We start from the raw sequence: 17055 nt of genomic DNA, 5'->3' as shown, positions 1-17055 counted from the left end.
TCAATAAAAAGTATATTTAAAAAAACCCAAACACTACACTGAGGTATCACCTCACACCTGCCAGAATAGGTACCATCAATAAATCAAGTGCTGACGAGGATGTGGAGAAAAGGGAACCCTAGTACACTGCTGGTGGGAATGCAGACTGGTTTAGCTACTGTGTAAAACAGTATGGAATTTCCTCAAAAAATTAAAAATGGAACTGCCTTTTGACCCAGTGATCCCACTTTTAGGAATATATCCAAAGTATTCTGAAACACCAATCAGAAAGAATCCTTGCACCCCTATGTTCATAGCAGCATTATTTCCAATAGTTAAGATCTAGAAACAGCCCAAGTGTTCATCAGTAGATGAGTGGATAAAAAAGCTGTGGTATATTCACAAAAAGCCATGATATATTTACACCATGGAACACCATGGGGCTGTAAAAAAAGGATCTCTTACCCACTGAGACAGCATAGATGGACCTGGAGATCATGTTAAGTGAAATAAGCCAGCCAGAGAAAGACAAATATCACATGATCTCACCCATGTGGAATCTAATGAAAATAAACTGATGAACAAAGTAGGTCCAGATATGCATGCATGGAACAGACTAACAGATCCCAGAGGGGAGGGGGTTGCAGGGGACAAGAAGAGATTAACCAAAGAACATTCCTCTGGTTTTGTAATACTGGACATCAGAGAGCAAATTCAAAGGCAGCTAAAACTTAAGAGTACTTAACCAAATCATTATCCTTGCCAGGCCTTTCATTTGCATTACCAAATTAAGTTTCAGAAAACCCTCTGAGATAATTACCTTGTGCTGTCACCTAGGCAGTAAGTAGGAAAGGTGAGACCTGATTAAAAACCATTCCTTTTTATCACTACCTTCTCTTTCCTGTGTGCTGGATTCACAATATACCAAGAGCCCACTAGGAAAGATTAGATGAGGCCTTCAAGACAAACATCTTGAAATAAGTTCGCATGTATCATAATAATGCTTCTGCCACATGTGAGATAGGGGTGTTATAGTCATGGTGGGTATAACGGAATCCTGACCAAAATTCTCTAAGACTCTTTTCCCCTAAAGTTGGCTAAATTTTAATCAAAATATTTTTAGCTACATTTAAATCATGGAAATGCCTACTATCTGTTGGTAAGAATAATGACACTCATAAACTCTCCTACGTTCTGTGAGCCAGACTAATGATGTGATTTCTCTTATCCTAAGATGCTTTTAAAAAGACAAAGAAAACAATACTATGCCTTCACATACTATGAAAACAGAGTTTAGATACTCTATCATCTGCTTGCTTGTATGGGCCTTAATTTGAAGTAAAGGGTCTGATTACTCTGAGATTACATGAATGAGGGAGTCTGAAACCATAGTTTTGATGCTTAAGTATCAGTATTTTATTTCCAGCACTCATGTTCATCCTTGAGTTAAAAAAGTCTAGTAGAACTAAGGACATCTTTTACAATACATTTACCTACTTGTGGTAGAGAAACCAACAAAAACCAGCACATAACTTCTTACTTACTTACATAATATATATCCTGTAGGAGACTATTTGGCTTAAGCACTCTCCTAAGCTCCAGTGCTATTTCACAGAACATCCTAGAATTTCATTGACCCACATCTAATGGTGCCTAAGAAACATCTATGCTTCCTATCTTGTCTCATGAATACACAGAACATCTGCAGATTCTCTCAGCTCTAAAAATGTTTACCAAAATCAGCATTTTGCTTTACTGAAGGATAGACAAAATCTAGTAGTAAAGAGGGTAATAAGATTTGACTTAACCAAAATTACATGAAGACTAAAGAGTGACTTTACCATTCTGTTTTGCAATGTAGTTTCCAGAAATCAACTGTGATAAAAAGCAGAAAACAACTATTTTAAAATTTTACTAACTCCTGAAAAGCTGGAAGTTGGATTAACAGTGTATGATTTATAAGTATCATTTTAAAAACATCGGTCCATTAAATCATGTAGAAATAAGTATGCAAAAAGTTTGCAAAACGAAACATATTTTAAACATGTTTAAGTATAGAGATTATCTGAAATTCCAGATTTTTCAGTCACTTCATTATGCTATGGCAGCCAAGTAATCCTTAACTTCAGTTGGAGTAAGCCTCCTAAATCCAGCTTCATTGCAGATTCCAACTTCTATGTTATCTTCTGTCATTTGCCCTTCAAAGCTTTCCTATGGATGAGGCAGGAAAAAAGGTCAATTTTCCAAACAGTTAATTATAAAATCATTATAAATCCAACTGTTAGATATTGAACTAACCTTTAGGGTTAATATGGCTGTATGAATGGCATCTTCAAGTTCTAGATCTTCATTATATCTAAAGAGTTTTTGAGAAAAAAAAAAGTGTGGCATTATTTGTATTATTTATAATTATTTAAAACAAGGATAACAACAGCTTAAGACTTAAAAAAAAAATTAAAACACTCTTAAAAATACTAAGATTAATTTTTTAGTCACCTCATTGAGATAGCTGTCCACAAATAAAAAACTGACAATAATTAGAGTGCATTCCCAGTATCATGAAGAATATCATCTCAACATGAGTTTATTTTAGGAAACTTCTTTAAGTATAAATAGCTGAATATAATCAAAATGTGGTGGCAATATTATAATAATTTTCAAAAATAAAGCAGAAAAAACACTTTTGCTAAAATTTGTTGTTTGTTCTTATAAGTTGTAACTCCATGTGAGATGTTTTGAAGACTCATTAATAATTGGTAAAAGAAAAAGGAAAGTGATTTAAGATCCTAAAATTAATACCAGGTGTTAGCCATCTTAGCATTAATAGTATGTGGAAATGTACCAAGAAGGTTCATCTGTTAGTTGAAGTCAACTACAAACTTTTCCCATTCAAAATGTAGGTCATTTTTTGGTGGACTACAATAACGCTGAGGCAAGAATACAGCTGAAAATAAGTGAAAGCAATTTATTGTGTTAGGGCAGTGACAGCAGATTTTTACATAGTGCTCCACTTTTTATCAAGTTATATCCTATATTTACCATCAGTACCAGGTATTTGGCTTTGCAATTTATTTTCGTAATTGTCATAATGTAAAATGTTATCACTCAAATCATTTAAAAAGTTTTCTCCAAATCCAATTATCTTTTTTTTTTTTTGATAGAAAGAGAAGTTCTTAAGAAATTAATAATATTACCACTTAATATATTGAAAAATGGGGAGCCAAGGAATTTTTTATCAGAATAATACAACAAATATGTTTGGACTCAGGATATTAATTCTTTAAAGAGAGCTGAAAGCCATAAAGTAAGTTTGCTAACAAGTCCAGTTATGGTGTGCCTACCTTTTCTCAAGGAAAGTTTTTCCATTCACATAGTTCTTTCCCATTGCTGTCGCTTTCCAGGCAAAGTAAGCTCCCTAATCAGGAAGTCAAGAGGAAAACCCATATTTTAAATCATTAATCTAATTATATTGCCCTAACATTTATTTTTTAGCTCTATAATTTGTCTCTAACTTCTAAGGTCAAAAAGTAGGTTATTCTTTTAAAAAAGGTTACAGGGATAAATAACAAAAAGGCATGAAGAAAGTTTTGGAAATTATGAAGTTCAGTATCTTGATCGTGATGATGGTTTTCTCAAGTATTTACATACATCAAAACTCATCAAATTATACCCTTTAAAAATGTGCAATTTACATAAAAAAAGCCAGTTAAAGGAAACTGAGGTTAACTTACAGCAAACAATTAAGAGTAATATTTTAGCTTACTAGTATTGAAGGGCTCTACAAAACTGTCATATGTATCTGAAAAACGGTGCTCAATTCTTTATCATTGAATAAATTAATTAAAGCAGCAGCAATGTCATGACTTCACATGTTGAAAAAATACACATGCATGCATACACACACAAAAATACCAAACATATTTTAAAAGAAACAACTGCCTTTTAGATAAAATGGATGAAAAAGGGCAAGGTAAAATCTAAATTCTAGTGATGGTGGCTTCTCCCACCCACTGGAAAGCTTGTTATCTAGCTTCAGAAACTCAGAGATGTGATTATAAGATTTAAAATAACAAAATTTTTTTTTTGCCTTTTCAGATTACAAGGTTAGATCTTAAGACTGGAATTAAGTGAACCTATAAATATCTAATGATCCATAAAATATGAAAGATCAGTTCCTAATCAATTTTTTCTTCCAGTTCTCCTCACAGCAAATGAGACAGATGTAGAGTAGCAGCATCCTTTATGAATACTTTTTAACTCAGAGACCAATCCTCTGCTTTGGAGTAAACAAGACACCCATTTTGCAAAACAAAAGACAGCTACCTCAATGTCTGCAGAGGATTAGTCACACTCAAGTCAGCCCTAAGATTAAACAGGTGGCAGAGTACAACACTGTCCTCTAGACCCATATATGTCACTACAATATTTCTCAAAGTAACAGAATTCCAGAGACTTAAAAAAAAGATTTGATAACTATTTCAACAAACCACTCAATTATGTGAAGTTAATGAACAAGAGAGAACAGAGAGGGCATAACTAATGTAGCTTCTTCATTGAAAGACTGAATTATCAACACTTCAAATGTGCAAATAAATATGTACTATTTCATACTTTCTAAAGCCCAAATGAGAAAAATATATATTGTTAATTTCAAAATTTTTGTTATTGTTTTTATTAGCTGTTAAAGGAGTACTTTAACAAATACCTCATATACATCTATGATACTTACTGATGGATCTGACTGAAATAAATATGGTCGTCCCTCATTCCAACCACAAATCAGTAAAGAAACTCCAAATGGACGAACACCACTGAAGAAAGAAAAATGAAAATTACTTGGTTAAAGTCAACGTGAGTAAGAATTTATTAATTCTCAAATAAAGCAAATTATCAGGTAAACCAAATTAGACGTGCAAGTTCCTTAAGAAGTACGTAATACCTCTTTCCGAACAAATTAAATCTAAATGAATTCTCTGTGGTACCAAGGAATAGTAGTTATATCATTTTGGTAAATGGAGTGACACAAATATTGATTTTAATAAGTGTGTAGTGACATTTAGTGCCTAACAAAATGACAACCTTCAGCAATGCAGTTTTTCCACTGGCTTTCCACATCAGCAACTACCTTTACACTACCTCATCCATGTTCACACCCAAACTTAAGAGAATTAAAAAGAGTTACTGCTTTCATGGTGTGCTTATGATTACTTCTGACTGGGATGATAAACTTGGAAGCAGCAGGGTTGTTTGCCTATAAAAAGTGTTTTAGTAACTGGAAAATAACTTTATTTAGAAGCTACTTTCTGTTGCTTTCTCCTATTATATGAACAGCAAGTAAACATTCAAATTTTTTCCTTAAGAAAATATTCTAGTTCCAGTTGAGAAATTATTCATCATAGTGATTTTCTCTACTTGTTAAGCAAATACAGGAATTAGTCCTCTCTTTAATATAGCTACTCTTCTAAAATGATTTCTTTTTCTAATTTATGACACATTTCAAATAATAAAATCAACTTACCCTGACTGGGTATATTCTTGCATCACAGAAGCTACTCTCTGTACCAGCTGAGCTGTGGGAATGGGTTCTTGGTAAACAAGATAATATTGCTGAGCTAGTTTTCGAGCTCTGTGCACAAGTACTCTACCAAACAAAGAAGAAATAAAGTTTAATTAAAATTAAGACACTCTAAAGACCCACTCTCCTTCTAACAGCATCTAGCTACAGCACAAGTTTTACATATACCTCTTTAATAGTAACTATCTGCTCAAAGCCAGTCTTGCTCTTACATGATTCCCGTTAATTTACAAGAAAACATCACAGCATCAAAGAGATGAGCCACAGGAAGTGAATAGGGACAATGCAAAAAGAAAACAAACAAACAAAAAATAGAGACTAGCAGTACCAATCAGCTTAATAATAACAGATTTAGTATACACAATGAGAGCTTTCTCTCCCTCCATGGTTTCAAGATTGTGCACCTTATCCCAAAGGCAGTCACCCTGTTGTTTTATATCTCAATCCAGCACACACACCTGCACACGTGAACACAAAATTTCAAGTATTTTTTTCCCACTATGCCTCAATCTTTTCCACAGACTACACTTCAAAGAATCCCTTTCAGAGATTAAAGGACACCAAAAAGCACTTATAACTTAAATGTAAAATTTATCAAAAGAATATACTGTATAACAAACATATAACAAGACAAATAGGATGGGCCTTTGATCTGAAGCATACACATTATCCCCCTGTACAATAAAAACTAAGGTCCTGTTCCCTCTGTTTATTCCATCAGTAGTAGCACACTGAGGAATCCCTTCTATATACCAGTAACAGGATCCACTGTAGTGAAGTCTGATCACATTCCAGAAACACTGTTGCTTTTAAACTTATTAAAGTGAAATTCTGGCTCTACCTATGTTCCAACAAAATCAAGAATGAAGTCATATTTCTTATACTGTTAAATGAAAGAAAGCTATCAATCTCTTTCAACTTGCTGGTGCCCTGATGTAACAGGATTACTCTCTCTCCTCCTGTGAAATATAAAGGAGTGAACAGATGAGCATCTGGATCCTGAATGGCTGCCATATTTAGCAACTTTCAGTGGCCTTTGAGAATTTTGTCCCTTTACTAAAAACAGAAATAAATAAAATGAGGTTAACTCTAGATGGTGATGCTTTCTTCTGCTGCCTGATGACTTATTATACCTATTATTGCTTTTATTGTTTTTAAAATGCATTAGAAAACAGCAAAGCTGCCCGGCCGGGTGTGGCTCAGCAATTGAGCATTGACTTAGGATCCAGGAGATCGCTGTTCAATTCCTGGTCAGGGCACATGCCCGGGTTGCAGGCTCAATCCCCAGTCGGGGGCGTGCAGAAGGCAGCCGATCAATGACTCTCTGACTCTCTCATCATTGATGTTTCTCTCTCTCTCTCTCCTTCTTCCTTCCTCTCTCTGAAATCAATAAAGACATATTACAAAAAGAAAGAAAATAGCAAAGCCCTTGAAGCCCAGCCCTTGGATGGTAGAAGAGGGACTGTGATATCAGAAGGGGGAAACTACTAAATAGAGGTAAGAGGAGTAAGTACTGTATCTATCTCTTCTTTTACAACTAACTTGCACTGAGCATCTTCATAAAGTAATCCTTAGTTTTTCACTACAGGCAAACTAAATTCATCTGCCAGAGATGCTACTGTTGCTACACAAAACAGAAAAAAAGGCAGGATAAACATTCCTTGACTTTTTTTTCCCCTCCTCAAATATAGATTATGACCAAGTCATGAGATGGTGAGAAAATTAATAAATAGTATAACGTACCTGTAATCTGGGCCCATGCCACTATACACCAAGCCTATATGTTTGGTAATTGGTTCCACTTTGTGCACACTTCTCTCATCATACAGAATGGATTTCTGTTTCTTCTCCGTTGCTAATACCACACCATTTGCAGCTTTAAAAAAACAATCAAAAAACACCTAAATGTTTAATCATTTAAAGACTGCTTCAACATTTTTCAAATCATAGCTACATTTTACCCACATCCTCTTACTTATAAAACTTTTTCTTCTAGATTTCTATATTAAAATCACCTGGTCATCTATATACACTAAGAAATCCCTAAGCTAACAGCATTATACAACTTTCTTAAAGTATTCCAGGACACCTAAGAGTCCACATGTTTTTGTTGTTTGTTTTTTTTAAATCATTTTCTTTTATTTATTTGTTTTTTTAATCCTCACCTGAGGATGTTTTTTCCATTGCTTTTCAGTGGAAGGGAGAGAGAAAAACATCAATGTGAGAGAGAGATCAATTGGTTGCCTCCTGCACCTGCACCAACCCCAAGAGGGGCCAGGGATCAAACCTGCAACTGAAGTATGTGCCCTTTGCCAGAATCGAACCCAGGACCCTTCAGTCTGCAGGCAGATGCTCTAACCACTGAGCAAAACCAGGTAGGACCACGTTTTAAAATAATAGAATTTTGCCTACTTGGCCTACTGTTCTTATAATCTGAAATTTAAAATCAATGTCAGAGACTTTTTTTTAAAGGGTATCTTTATATTAAGTTTTATAAATAACCTTTTCTAAATTATAGGAAGGATAAAAAGTGCCAGAGAATAGTGATATAGACAATCAATGGAAAAATAAAAGAATACTCAGTTATCTGAATGGGAAAGACTATAGATTAACACAACTAATTACATAAAGATGCTATATTTATTTTGGAAAAAATTTAATCACCTTGTTAGGCTTACTACTTTCTTTAAACTTCAGATATTATAAATTAACAAAAAGAACTATTACAAGTTATGTTGCCACAGCTATTTATTTATAAATTAATAAATACCTTGCTGACCAGTCACAAGTATACATGTGTTTCCGTGTTCAAATGTTGACCAGTCATGTCTGCACTTAATCTAAGTAATTTTAAACACCTTGCTGACTGGTCACAATGGAAAAGTAGTCAGCTGCAAAGGGTGAATTCTGGCTAGAAATACCTGGTCAGCATTATTAATTACTAATTAATTCCATAAGAACATTAGGATAACTATTAACAGGCACCTGAAATTAATAAGTATTTAATTACCTTTAATTCCCACTGAAGGGGCTCCTCCAGCTACAGCAGCCAAAGCATATTCAATCTGGACAAGTTTACCAGATGGGCTTAAAAAGAAACAAATATATTTATTAAATTCACACATGCCCAAATATTTATTATAGGAACATCTCCAAATCCATTAATCAAAAACCAAGAAATAGTTAGACTATGAAATTTTATCATGAAGTTGTACAGAAACTAAAGTTTACCAGGTGATTTGAACACATTCATAGTGAAATACTAATCCCTTTCCTTTGGTTTTCTTCTTGTCTACCACTTAAAGAAGTATCGTTACTATTGCCTTTCGATGCTTACCTCAGCCTTGTGATTTTGGGCAAGTTATTAAAACTCTCTGTCTTAGTTTTCTAATCTGTAAAATGGAGATAATAGTACTGTAGTAGCTATCTATTTCAAAGGTTGTGAAAATTAAATGAAGTGATGCCTTTTGTTTCCGGCACAAAATTAGCAATAAGTAAACACCAAAATAGTAATGTTATTAAGAACATGAATGTCTGTTTAATACCAAACAGCAGCATATATTTCATGTGGGTGCATTTATATATACAATTAGAAAGTAGAATGGCCTAAGACGTAAGACCTAGATATCAGTCACAACAAAGTTCTTCCTATATATTAGAAAACTATTTCTAGAAGTCATGAGCTGATTATATCTAACACATTTAGTTCTATGGGTTTGGTAGCGAAATACTAGCCTCCAAATGGTTTTTTAGGTGATACTTTATTTCAATCTAGTTGTTGAAGTAGAATCATCATAAACATCACAGATCAACCTTCTTATTTTAAAGTCCTTGTGTGAAAGTAATTTGTCCAGAGTAACATAGTTAGGTACATAGCTGCAGTCTACTACTGAAAAGATATCTTGAATTTCAAAAAGCCATCTCTTTTATCTTCATAAAATTATGGATACTCTGTCACTCAAATTTCAACTCTTACCACCTCACCTTGCTCCAGACATACAGACTACTCTATTTCAAAAACTCCTTTGACAAGCTAATAATCCCTGTTTGGAATGCACTTCACCATCACCTGGTGAACTCTTTCCTGGTCACCCTTAATCCTCTGTAGAAATGTCCTATTCTGGGGAAGCTGTCCTGACCACCCCAAACTAGGTTGTATCACATACTCTCAAGCCTATGGTGTCCTGTACTTTCTCTTTGGCTAAGATTTGTCATACCTGAATTATTTTTTACAATATTTGTCTTCCTCAACAAAGTGTAAGCTCTGTTCAATCAGTATTCCAACACATAACCTACTACCAGAAGTCCATAATCATTTGGCTGACAGAGATACATCTAGACCTACCTAAGAAATAAGTCTAGGGGTGGTAATTTAAAGACTCTTAAATGAAAACTTTAGCTGACTTGAGCAGAATAATATGAACAGGCATTTAAATTTTAAAAATTAGGCTGTTTTCCTTTAATGGTCATTATTTCAATGATACATTATGGTATTTTGTGTACATCCCATCCAGCTTTCAATTATTGTTTAATGCCTACTTCAAATACCTCTGGGGAACATGTTAAAGGCTCAAGTAAACTTAGTTACATTTTCTCTGTACCTGTATACACATTTATCATTGCATCTTTTTGTATGAAAACTCACTAATCTGTGAGCTCACTGATCATTTTCTATATTCGACCACACCTCTACCCCATTCCAAAGCACCAACATCCCTACCTGGGATAACTGAAATAGCCCTTCTAACTAGTTTTCCTCTCTTCCATCCTTATTTCCATACTCCCAGCCAGAATTACCTTTGTACCATGTCACTGCTCACTTAAATTCTACAGTAACTTCTTGATTCACTTAAAAAACTACTTACTCTAGCCCTATAAGATTAGACCTGACCCATGCTAACTCTTTCCTTACTATACTCTAGCACATTTGCCTTATATCAATTCCTTTAAGAGTTCAAACTCTTTTTAACTTTGGGACTTTCACACATGCCCTTCCTTCTGTCTGCAACTCTCTCTACCCCTAAATCTTTAAACTGTTGGATCCTTTTCATCTTCCAATCTCAAAAATCACCCCCAAGCACGGGCCTTTCCTGACTCTGACTACCCAATCTAAAGTTATGTTCCTTCTTGACTGAAGATTCGGGAGGGGGGCGGGGGGGTATGAACTAAAGAACTTACATGCATAACCCATGGACACAGACAGTAATTCGGTAGGCTTGGGTGTGGGGGCAGGGTGGAGGGGGTCAAAGGGGTAGAAAAAGGGGACATCTGTAATACTTTCAACAGTAAAGATTAAAATAAAAAAATATAAAATAAAATAATAAAAGTATGTTCATTCTTTAACCCTCTTTTTGTAAAAATTCCCAAGTAAAGGAAAAACATTTTTCAGAATGCAATTATAAGCACCGATTTTTTACTCATTCACTGTCAATATTCTCAACTGCATGTAATACACAAGAATACCTTCTCAACCTATAGCAGTCTCTTGTCATTTCCACCATTAATAGTTTAATTCTCATTACAACAGGCTAGAAACAAATGTTTTTGAAAATGTAAAACAGAGTGGAACAATCATGGTAAGACAAAGCAAGAGTTTATTTTAATAAATTTATTATAAGAAGATTCAGTTCCTCATGATATGACTGTTTTATGTTTCAGCTCCACTAAGATCATAACTTCTTAAATACAAAGGACCAGGTTTGCTGTGTTCATACATATGAACATAACAGTGACTACTTGGCAAATACTGTTCTGATTGTATATGATCAGACACTTTATTACATAATTAATTCCATTTAAAGGTTTAAAATCTGCATACCCTCATTTAACTACTGAAAACTGTCAAGAGCAAGTAAGGTATTTTCGTTTTTTAAGAAAACATCATATGGTAATGAAATGTATTAATTTTGTCATCAGAAAGAGTCCAGTTTGAATGTTAGCTCAAGTTATCTTATTTGTCCTAGCTTTGGTTAGCTCATCTCTAATATGCTGAGAAAATACCTGCCACACATGGTAGTGAAAATACATGAGATAGGTTAAGTTACACCCACACATAAAATACTCAAGTTATCCCATCTGCCTTCGGCCGTCAGCTAGGGAAACATTTTAATTAAATGGCGTCTTACTTATCCATAACAAAATGGTCAAACTGAACCCTTACCCGTCGGTTTATTAAGTCTTCGGTGATGGTTTTCTTACGTTGGGAACGATGTTTTGAAAAATATAATTATTTTAACCCCTCGTACTAACAGAGAAAAGCGTAAAATCCTTTTAAAAGGAAACATATCGCCCTCCAAAAAAAAAAATGGCCAAAACGCAAATGTAGCTTCGTAGTTTGGGATCCACAAACACTATGTGATAGCTTAGCGCTTTCATTTTTAGTCCCTAAGCTTCAAATAAGGGCATCGAAGAAACTTAAAGTTGCAGATTTTTAAAGACACCAGTACCAAAAGGAGACTAAGACGTAGGTGAAACGGTAACGTGAGGCCTTCTGAGATTTGACTAACATTCCGAGTTCCAGAAGCTCCGGAGTCAGGCCTACGTGGGTCACAGGAAATCCTGAGTTCTGAACGGGACACCCAGACATAGCTCAGCCAAAGCTGCCTTCTTCTCTAGTCTCCACAGCTAAAGCCTCCCTGGCTGAGGGCCGTACCCTCCTACAGCCCCAGGGTGGCCCGGGATCCCTCCCACCTGAGTTCCTGTGGACTCCCGGGACCCCTGCTCCCCCGGCCGCAGGCGGGCCCAACAAATGACTTTGCAAAGTTGCATTCCCACCCCCCCCATTCCTTACTGGGCCCTCCAATACCACCAAGCCAGAGACCAATACGGAAAAAAAACCGGCGGGCGAAGATCCCGCAACCTCAGTTACGCGGAGAATCTCCGTACCTGAACGTAGTCAACGAAAAGCTGTAACCGCGCTCCGCCATCTTACCCGGAGAGGCAATGCACGGCCACACACCTGCGCACAACGACGGGCTTCTTTCATTTCCCTTTCCGCTCCTTCTTTTCTCTCCGTCTGCTCCAGCGGCATGCTGGGCGTTGTAGTTCCAGAAGCCGGGCTTGCCCGGCTCTGTGTCTGTGCGCATGCTCGGGATAGGGGCGGGACTCGCCAGCCATATCGAAGACTTGGGCCTGCGGGGAAGATGTTGGTAGCCATGCCGGTGCTGGTGGTTCTTCAGCGGCCTACAGCCCGGGGACTCCTAAGGAACTGTTGGGCGCGACTGCAGCAGAAACTTCAGAAGAGCTGGTCAGGCTTTCCCAGCCCTCCGTGGGGTACGTAAAGAAGGCCACTGTAGGGTAGAGGTGGATGAGAGAACCCCAGGCAGCATGATGGGTACAGTTCATACTCTGCCCTTCTCCCGCGTTGGGATCCGCGATAGGGGACGTTTTCAGGGACGCTTACTTAGGAACAAGAGACAGCTGTTTTTTTTCTACTCCCTCTCCACAAAAAAAAAAAAAAAAAAAAAAAAGCCCTCTGGTAACATTCCTACACAGAATCTTACCGAAGCTCGTTAGCTCAGCATCAAGGACCACCACTATCTGGATCCTTTTAGCTTTCCTTTCGTGTCCTCCCACACCCTAAAGCAGTGTGTCGTCTTTGTGGTGTTTGAGGCCCGTGCAGTTGAATCCTGATCCCACCGTTTTCCCCGGAAACTAATTTGAATTGGAAGTGTCTTAGATATTAAAATTTTCATTTTTTGGTATTCACATTCTACTCCATTTCTGAGGTGTACCAAACGTGATAATACCCAGGCAGTCTGAACTGAGAGCCCACTCACAATATGCCAAAGCCTGCCTGTGCTTCTTGGGATAATTTCCAGAACAATCCAATTAGACATTACCTTTCAACTGAGGAAGTAGACGGAGAAAGGTCCCAAGGTTACCCATGCCTTCCAGAGCCTGTGCTGTTAACCTCTGGGCTATGCTTAGAAATATTTTTAGATAAAAGGAATACCAGTTAAGTGTCACTCAGCTTTGTATATTTTTTTATTTTAATTTTTAAAATTAAAATAGAAAGTTTTTATTGATTGATTTTAGAGAGAGGAACGTTGACCCCTGTATGTGCCCTGACAGGGGATCAACCCCTGAACTTTGGCTATCCTATGCTCTAACCAATTGAGCTACACAGCCAGGGCCTGTATCTTCTTAAGAGTTCCTAAAATCAAAAGAAGTATTGCAAGTCTGAGGACTAGCAAGGAGAGGGTAAAGGAATCTATTTGATTTTATAAACAATTTAGAAAAACAGACGTGAAAGGTTGATAGTCATATAAATTAATATTGTACAAAGGGTGGTGAGCTCGTTCTTTTTCTTAGAAAAAGGAATCAAGATTAAATATGAACTAAGTGACTTAAATAGAGCCTGCTAGTTTAGGTGTCAAAGGAATTAACTGTTTAAATATAATAAAAGAGTCAGTAGGCAGTTAACTCACTAGGTCAGAAGTGCATTTTGGTACTTTCAAGCTTAGATTTACATGTAAAGTAATTAGGTATACTACCCACCTGCAGGATATGGACAGTTGAGTGGGCTTTTTTTTTTTTTGCTTTGCTTTGTTTTGTTTAAATTAGGTGCCTCTCAGACTTTTATTCATGCTTACTACTTAACCTCTGAGTTCTGTTTTACATAAAGTGAGAATTTCACTGATTTCATGTCAGCAGGTGCCTCTCAGAAAAAATTCTTCTCATTTTCTTTAAAATTACTTTATATATGAACTTTGATATAATTTAATAGCTAAGCTTTTCTGTTAAATGTCTTTTGATTGTAATGTTCTAAATGACCTATCTATAAATATGTCTGTTTTCATATCACTGTTGCTTATTAAGGAGAATGATAACTGAAAATAGTCATTTAGAAGCTAAAAACTGATTCTGAATCTCCATGTTTTATTTTGTAGAACCAGAATTAGTGGTCCACGGTCCAGCTATACTTACAGAATCAGCAAATGATACTAATGAAAATAAGGAGATTTCCAGCCTTTCGGATAGTATGTTTTGGATGGCAGTGCCCAAAAACAGACGCAGCATTGAAGTTAACCGGTGTAGGAGAAGAAATCCTCAGAAGCTTATTAAAGTGAAGGTAGTATGTTGATTTTCGTGGGTGTACTTTTTCTCATGACTACCACTGCATATCTTCCTGGTATATTCATATAACATATGAGTAAAGTATTCTCAGATCTTGTATGTCCACTTTCTTCTGACATAAGCAAAATAAAATATTTTCAGTATGTATGTCTACTGTCCTGTAGCCTAAATATAGGAACATAGTCAAGGAAGGAGTTTGGAGTCTTCATAGAGGACTGGGTTGTGAAGAGCTTAGCTAAATGACTTTTTAACTGTGAGCTGTGCCAGTCCTGAGCTATGTGATTTTGAGCTATATATGGGTAAACATCTTCATTGTGGCAGAACCTAAAATTAAAGTTAGAAGCAGTAGTTATATTGGGTTTTGGGTTTTACTGGCCTTTACTTACGTATTCTATTCTTTACTGTGTCCAGTAAAATACTGTGAAGAAAAATCCTTAGATTGGTAATAAAAATAGCTAACATCTATTAAGTTCCTATAATGTATCTAAGATGTGAATTATTTCATCAGTCTAACAACAGCCCTCCAAGGTAAATATTGCTTTGGTCATTTTTAGGATGAAGAAACAGACAAAAAGAATTTACCTGTGGTCACAAACTGTTAAGTGGTGGAGTCAGATTTTGAGCACTGGCAGTCTAATTCTTGAGCTCAAATTCTTCTGTTTAAACTTTCTTGTGTGTTCCTATTCTCAGATAGTTCTAGATCTCCATGCTCCATTGGATGTATGGCGACACACTCTTCATTGATCTAGTAAAAAGTATAGTGTTTATTACCTTTGATCTGTTAATTTATGGCTTTATAGCCATGTTTGAATTACAGTGGTACCTCAGTTTTCTAATGTAATCCGTTCTGAAAGGCCATTTGAGTTGTGAAATGTTCCAAAACTGAGGCGTGGTTTCCCATAGAAAGTAATGCAAAATGGATTCATCCATCCCAGACATTTAAAATCAACCCCAAAATGGCAATTTAACATGAATTTTACTATCTAATGATACCATAGATCCATAAAATGATACGCAATGAGAGCAATAAACACAATATACTATACTGTATAAGCAATAATAAACACAGTGTAAATAGTACCGTAGATGATAAAAATGAAAATTAATTTTTTCTTACCTGCAGTGTTGATAGTCATGGTTTGGATGGGGGGTCCCCTTCAATAATCACAATAAGTAACTGTCCTTCAGGTGTTCTATGGTCCTCTTCCAGAAGCACAGTAGGTTACTGTTGTTCAGGTGTTCTGTAGCCCTCTTTCATAATCACTGTAGGTGACTCCTCCTGCCATTCCTTCCCTTAATTTTTTTACACCACTGAGACCTGGTTCAGATTCACTGGATCTTTTCCTCACTAAAAATTTTTCAATTGACATTTGCTTTTTCCAATGTTTTAAAATTTGTCTAAAATGAGACATAGCATTATCATTGAAAGTATTAGCGGCATGACTTACAGCAGCTTTATCGGTGCTATTTTTCAACAAAAATTTGTAGTTAACCCATTTTGTACACATTTCTTTGATTAGTGCAGTAGAAACACTTTCTCTTCCCTCCTCCTCTGAAGACAATTCCTCAGTTGCCACCTGTTGCTGCTCAGTCAGAGTGTTTTGAAGTTCTTCTGTGGTGAGTTCAGTCTTATGGTCCTCCACTAACTCCTCCACATCTTCACTACTCACTTCCAAGTCCATGGACTTTCCCAGAGACACAATATCCTCAACAATAGGAGCATCCTCTTCAGTATCCTCAAATACACATTCAGGGACAGCTTTTGACCATAATGTCGTCCATGCTGACTTCATTGTTCTGTGAGACACATCCCTCCAAGCTTTGTCTATGAGATGGAAGCAGTGTAGGATATTGAAATGATTCTTCTAGAACTCTCTGAGGGTTAGCTCTGTGAGGTCACCTCAAAGCACCTTAGGAACAGTGCTTTGATGTAAAGCTTCTTAAAGTTAGATATGACCTACTCGTCAACAGTAGAGTTGTGTTAAGGGGCAAAAACTTTACTTCGATAAAACTGAACTCTTCCATAAACTCGTCCTCCAAGCTTGGAAGGTGAGCTGGAGCATTATCCATAACAAGCAGGTACTTCATTGGAAGATTTTTGTCTTGGAGGAATTTTCTTACACTTGGCCTGAACACTTCATCAACCCACTCAAAAAAAAAATTGCATAGTTACCCAAGCTTTGCTGTTTGACCACCACATCATATGCAATTTGCTTTTTATGGCATTGTTTTTCTTAAGTACCCTGGGGTTCTAGAATGGTAGACTAGCAAAGGCTTCAACTTAAAATCCCCACTTGCAGTCCCACAAAATAAAAGGGTTAGCCTGTCTTTCATGGGCTTGTGTCCTGGCAATGATTTACCCTCCTTTGTTATGTAGGTCCTCTTTGGCATTTTCTTCCAAAAGAGGCCTGTCTCATCACAGG

At 36.4% G+C, this 17055-nt stretch overlaps 1 protein-coding gene across 1 annotated transcript; it reads right to left on the bottom strand.

Annotated features, from left to right (window-relative positions):
• Positions 1–1371: 1371 nt before the first annotated feature.
• On the bottom strand, positions 1372–15379 carry PSMA2 (proteasome 20S subunit alpha 2). Its single transcript, XM_081147959.1, has 9 exons — positions 15215–15379; positions 12440–12843; positions 8565–8641; positions 7298–7430; positions 5498–5620; positions 4709–4790; positions 3321–3394; positions 2278–2335; positions 1372–2190 (listed from the first exon to the last, which is right to left on the bottom strand). The coding sequence occupies exons 2-9, from the start codon at positions 12637–12639 to the stop codon at positions 2074–2076; spliced, it is 864 nt and encodes a 287-aa protein (XP_081004085.1). The 5' UTR covers positions 12640–12843; positions 15215–15379; the 3' UTR covers positions 1372–2073.
• Positions 15380–17055: the final 1676 nt, after the last annotated feature.

Source organism: Miniopterus schreibersii, assembly GCF_964146895.1.
Source record: "Miniopterus schreibersii genome assembly, chromosome: 9".
Lineage (NCBI taxonomy): Eukaryota > Metazoa > Chordata > Mammalia > Chiroptera > Miniopteridae > Miniopterus > Miniopterus schreibersii.
Note: the sequence above shows the minus strand (reverse complement) of the source record. Positions and strands in the feature narration are given on the sequence as shown.

What these genes read in the sequence shown, in the direction of transcription:
- PSMA2 (XM_081147959.1), bottom strand. Translation starts at nt 12,639, where the DNA reads ATGCGCACAGACACAGAGCCGGGCAAGCCCGGCTTCTGGAACTACAAC. An exon ending in TTTTCGTTGACTACGTTCAG is followed by an intron (nt 8,642 to 12,439) that starts GTACGGAGATTC and finishes TTTCTTTTTAAG; the next exon opens with CCCATCTGGTAAACTTGTCC. An exon ending in AAAACTTTCCTTGAGAAAAG is followed by an intron (nt 2,336 to 3,320) that starts GTAGGCACACCA and finishes AAAACTCTTTAG; the next exon opens with ATATAATGAAGATCTAGAAC.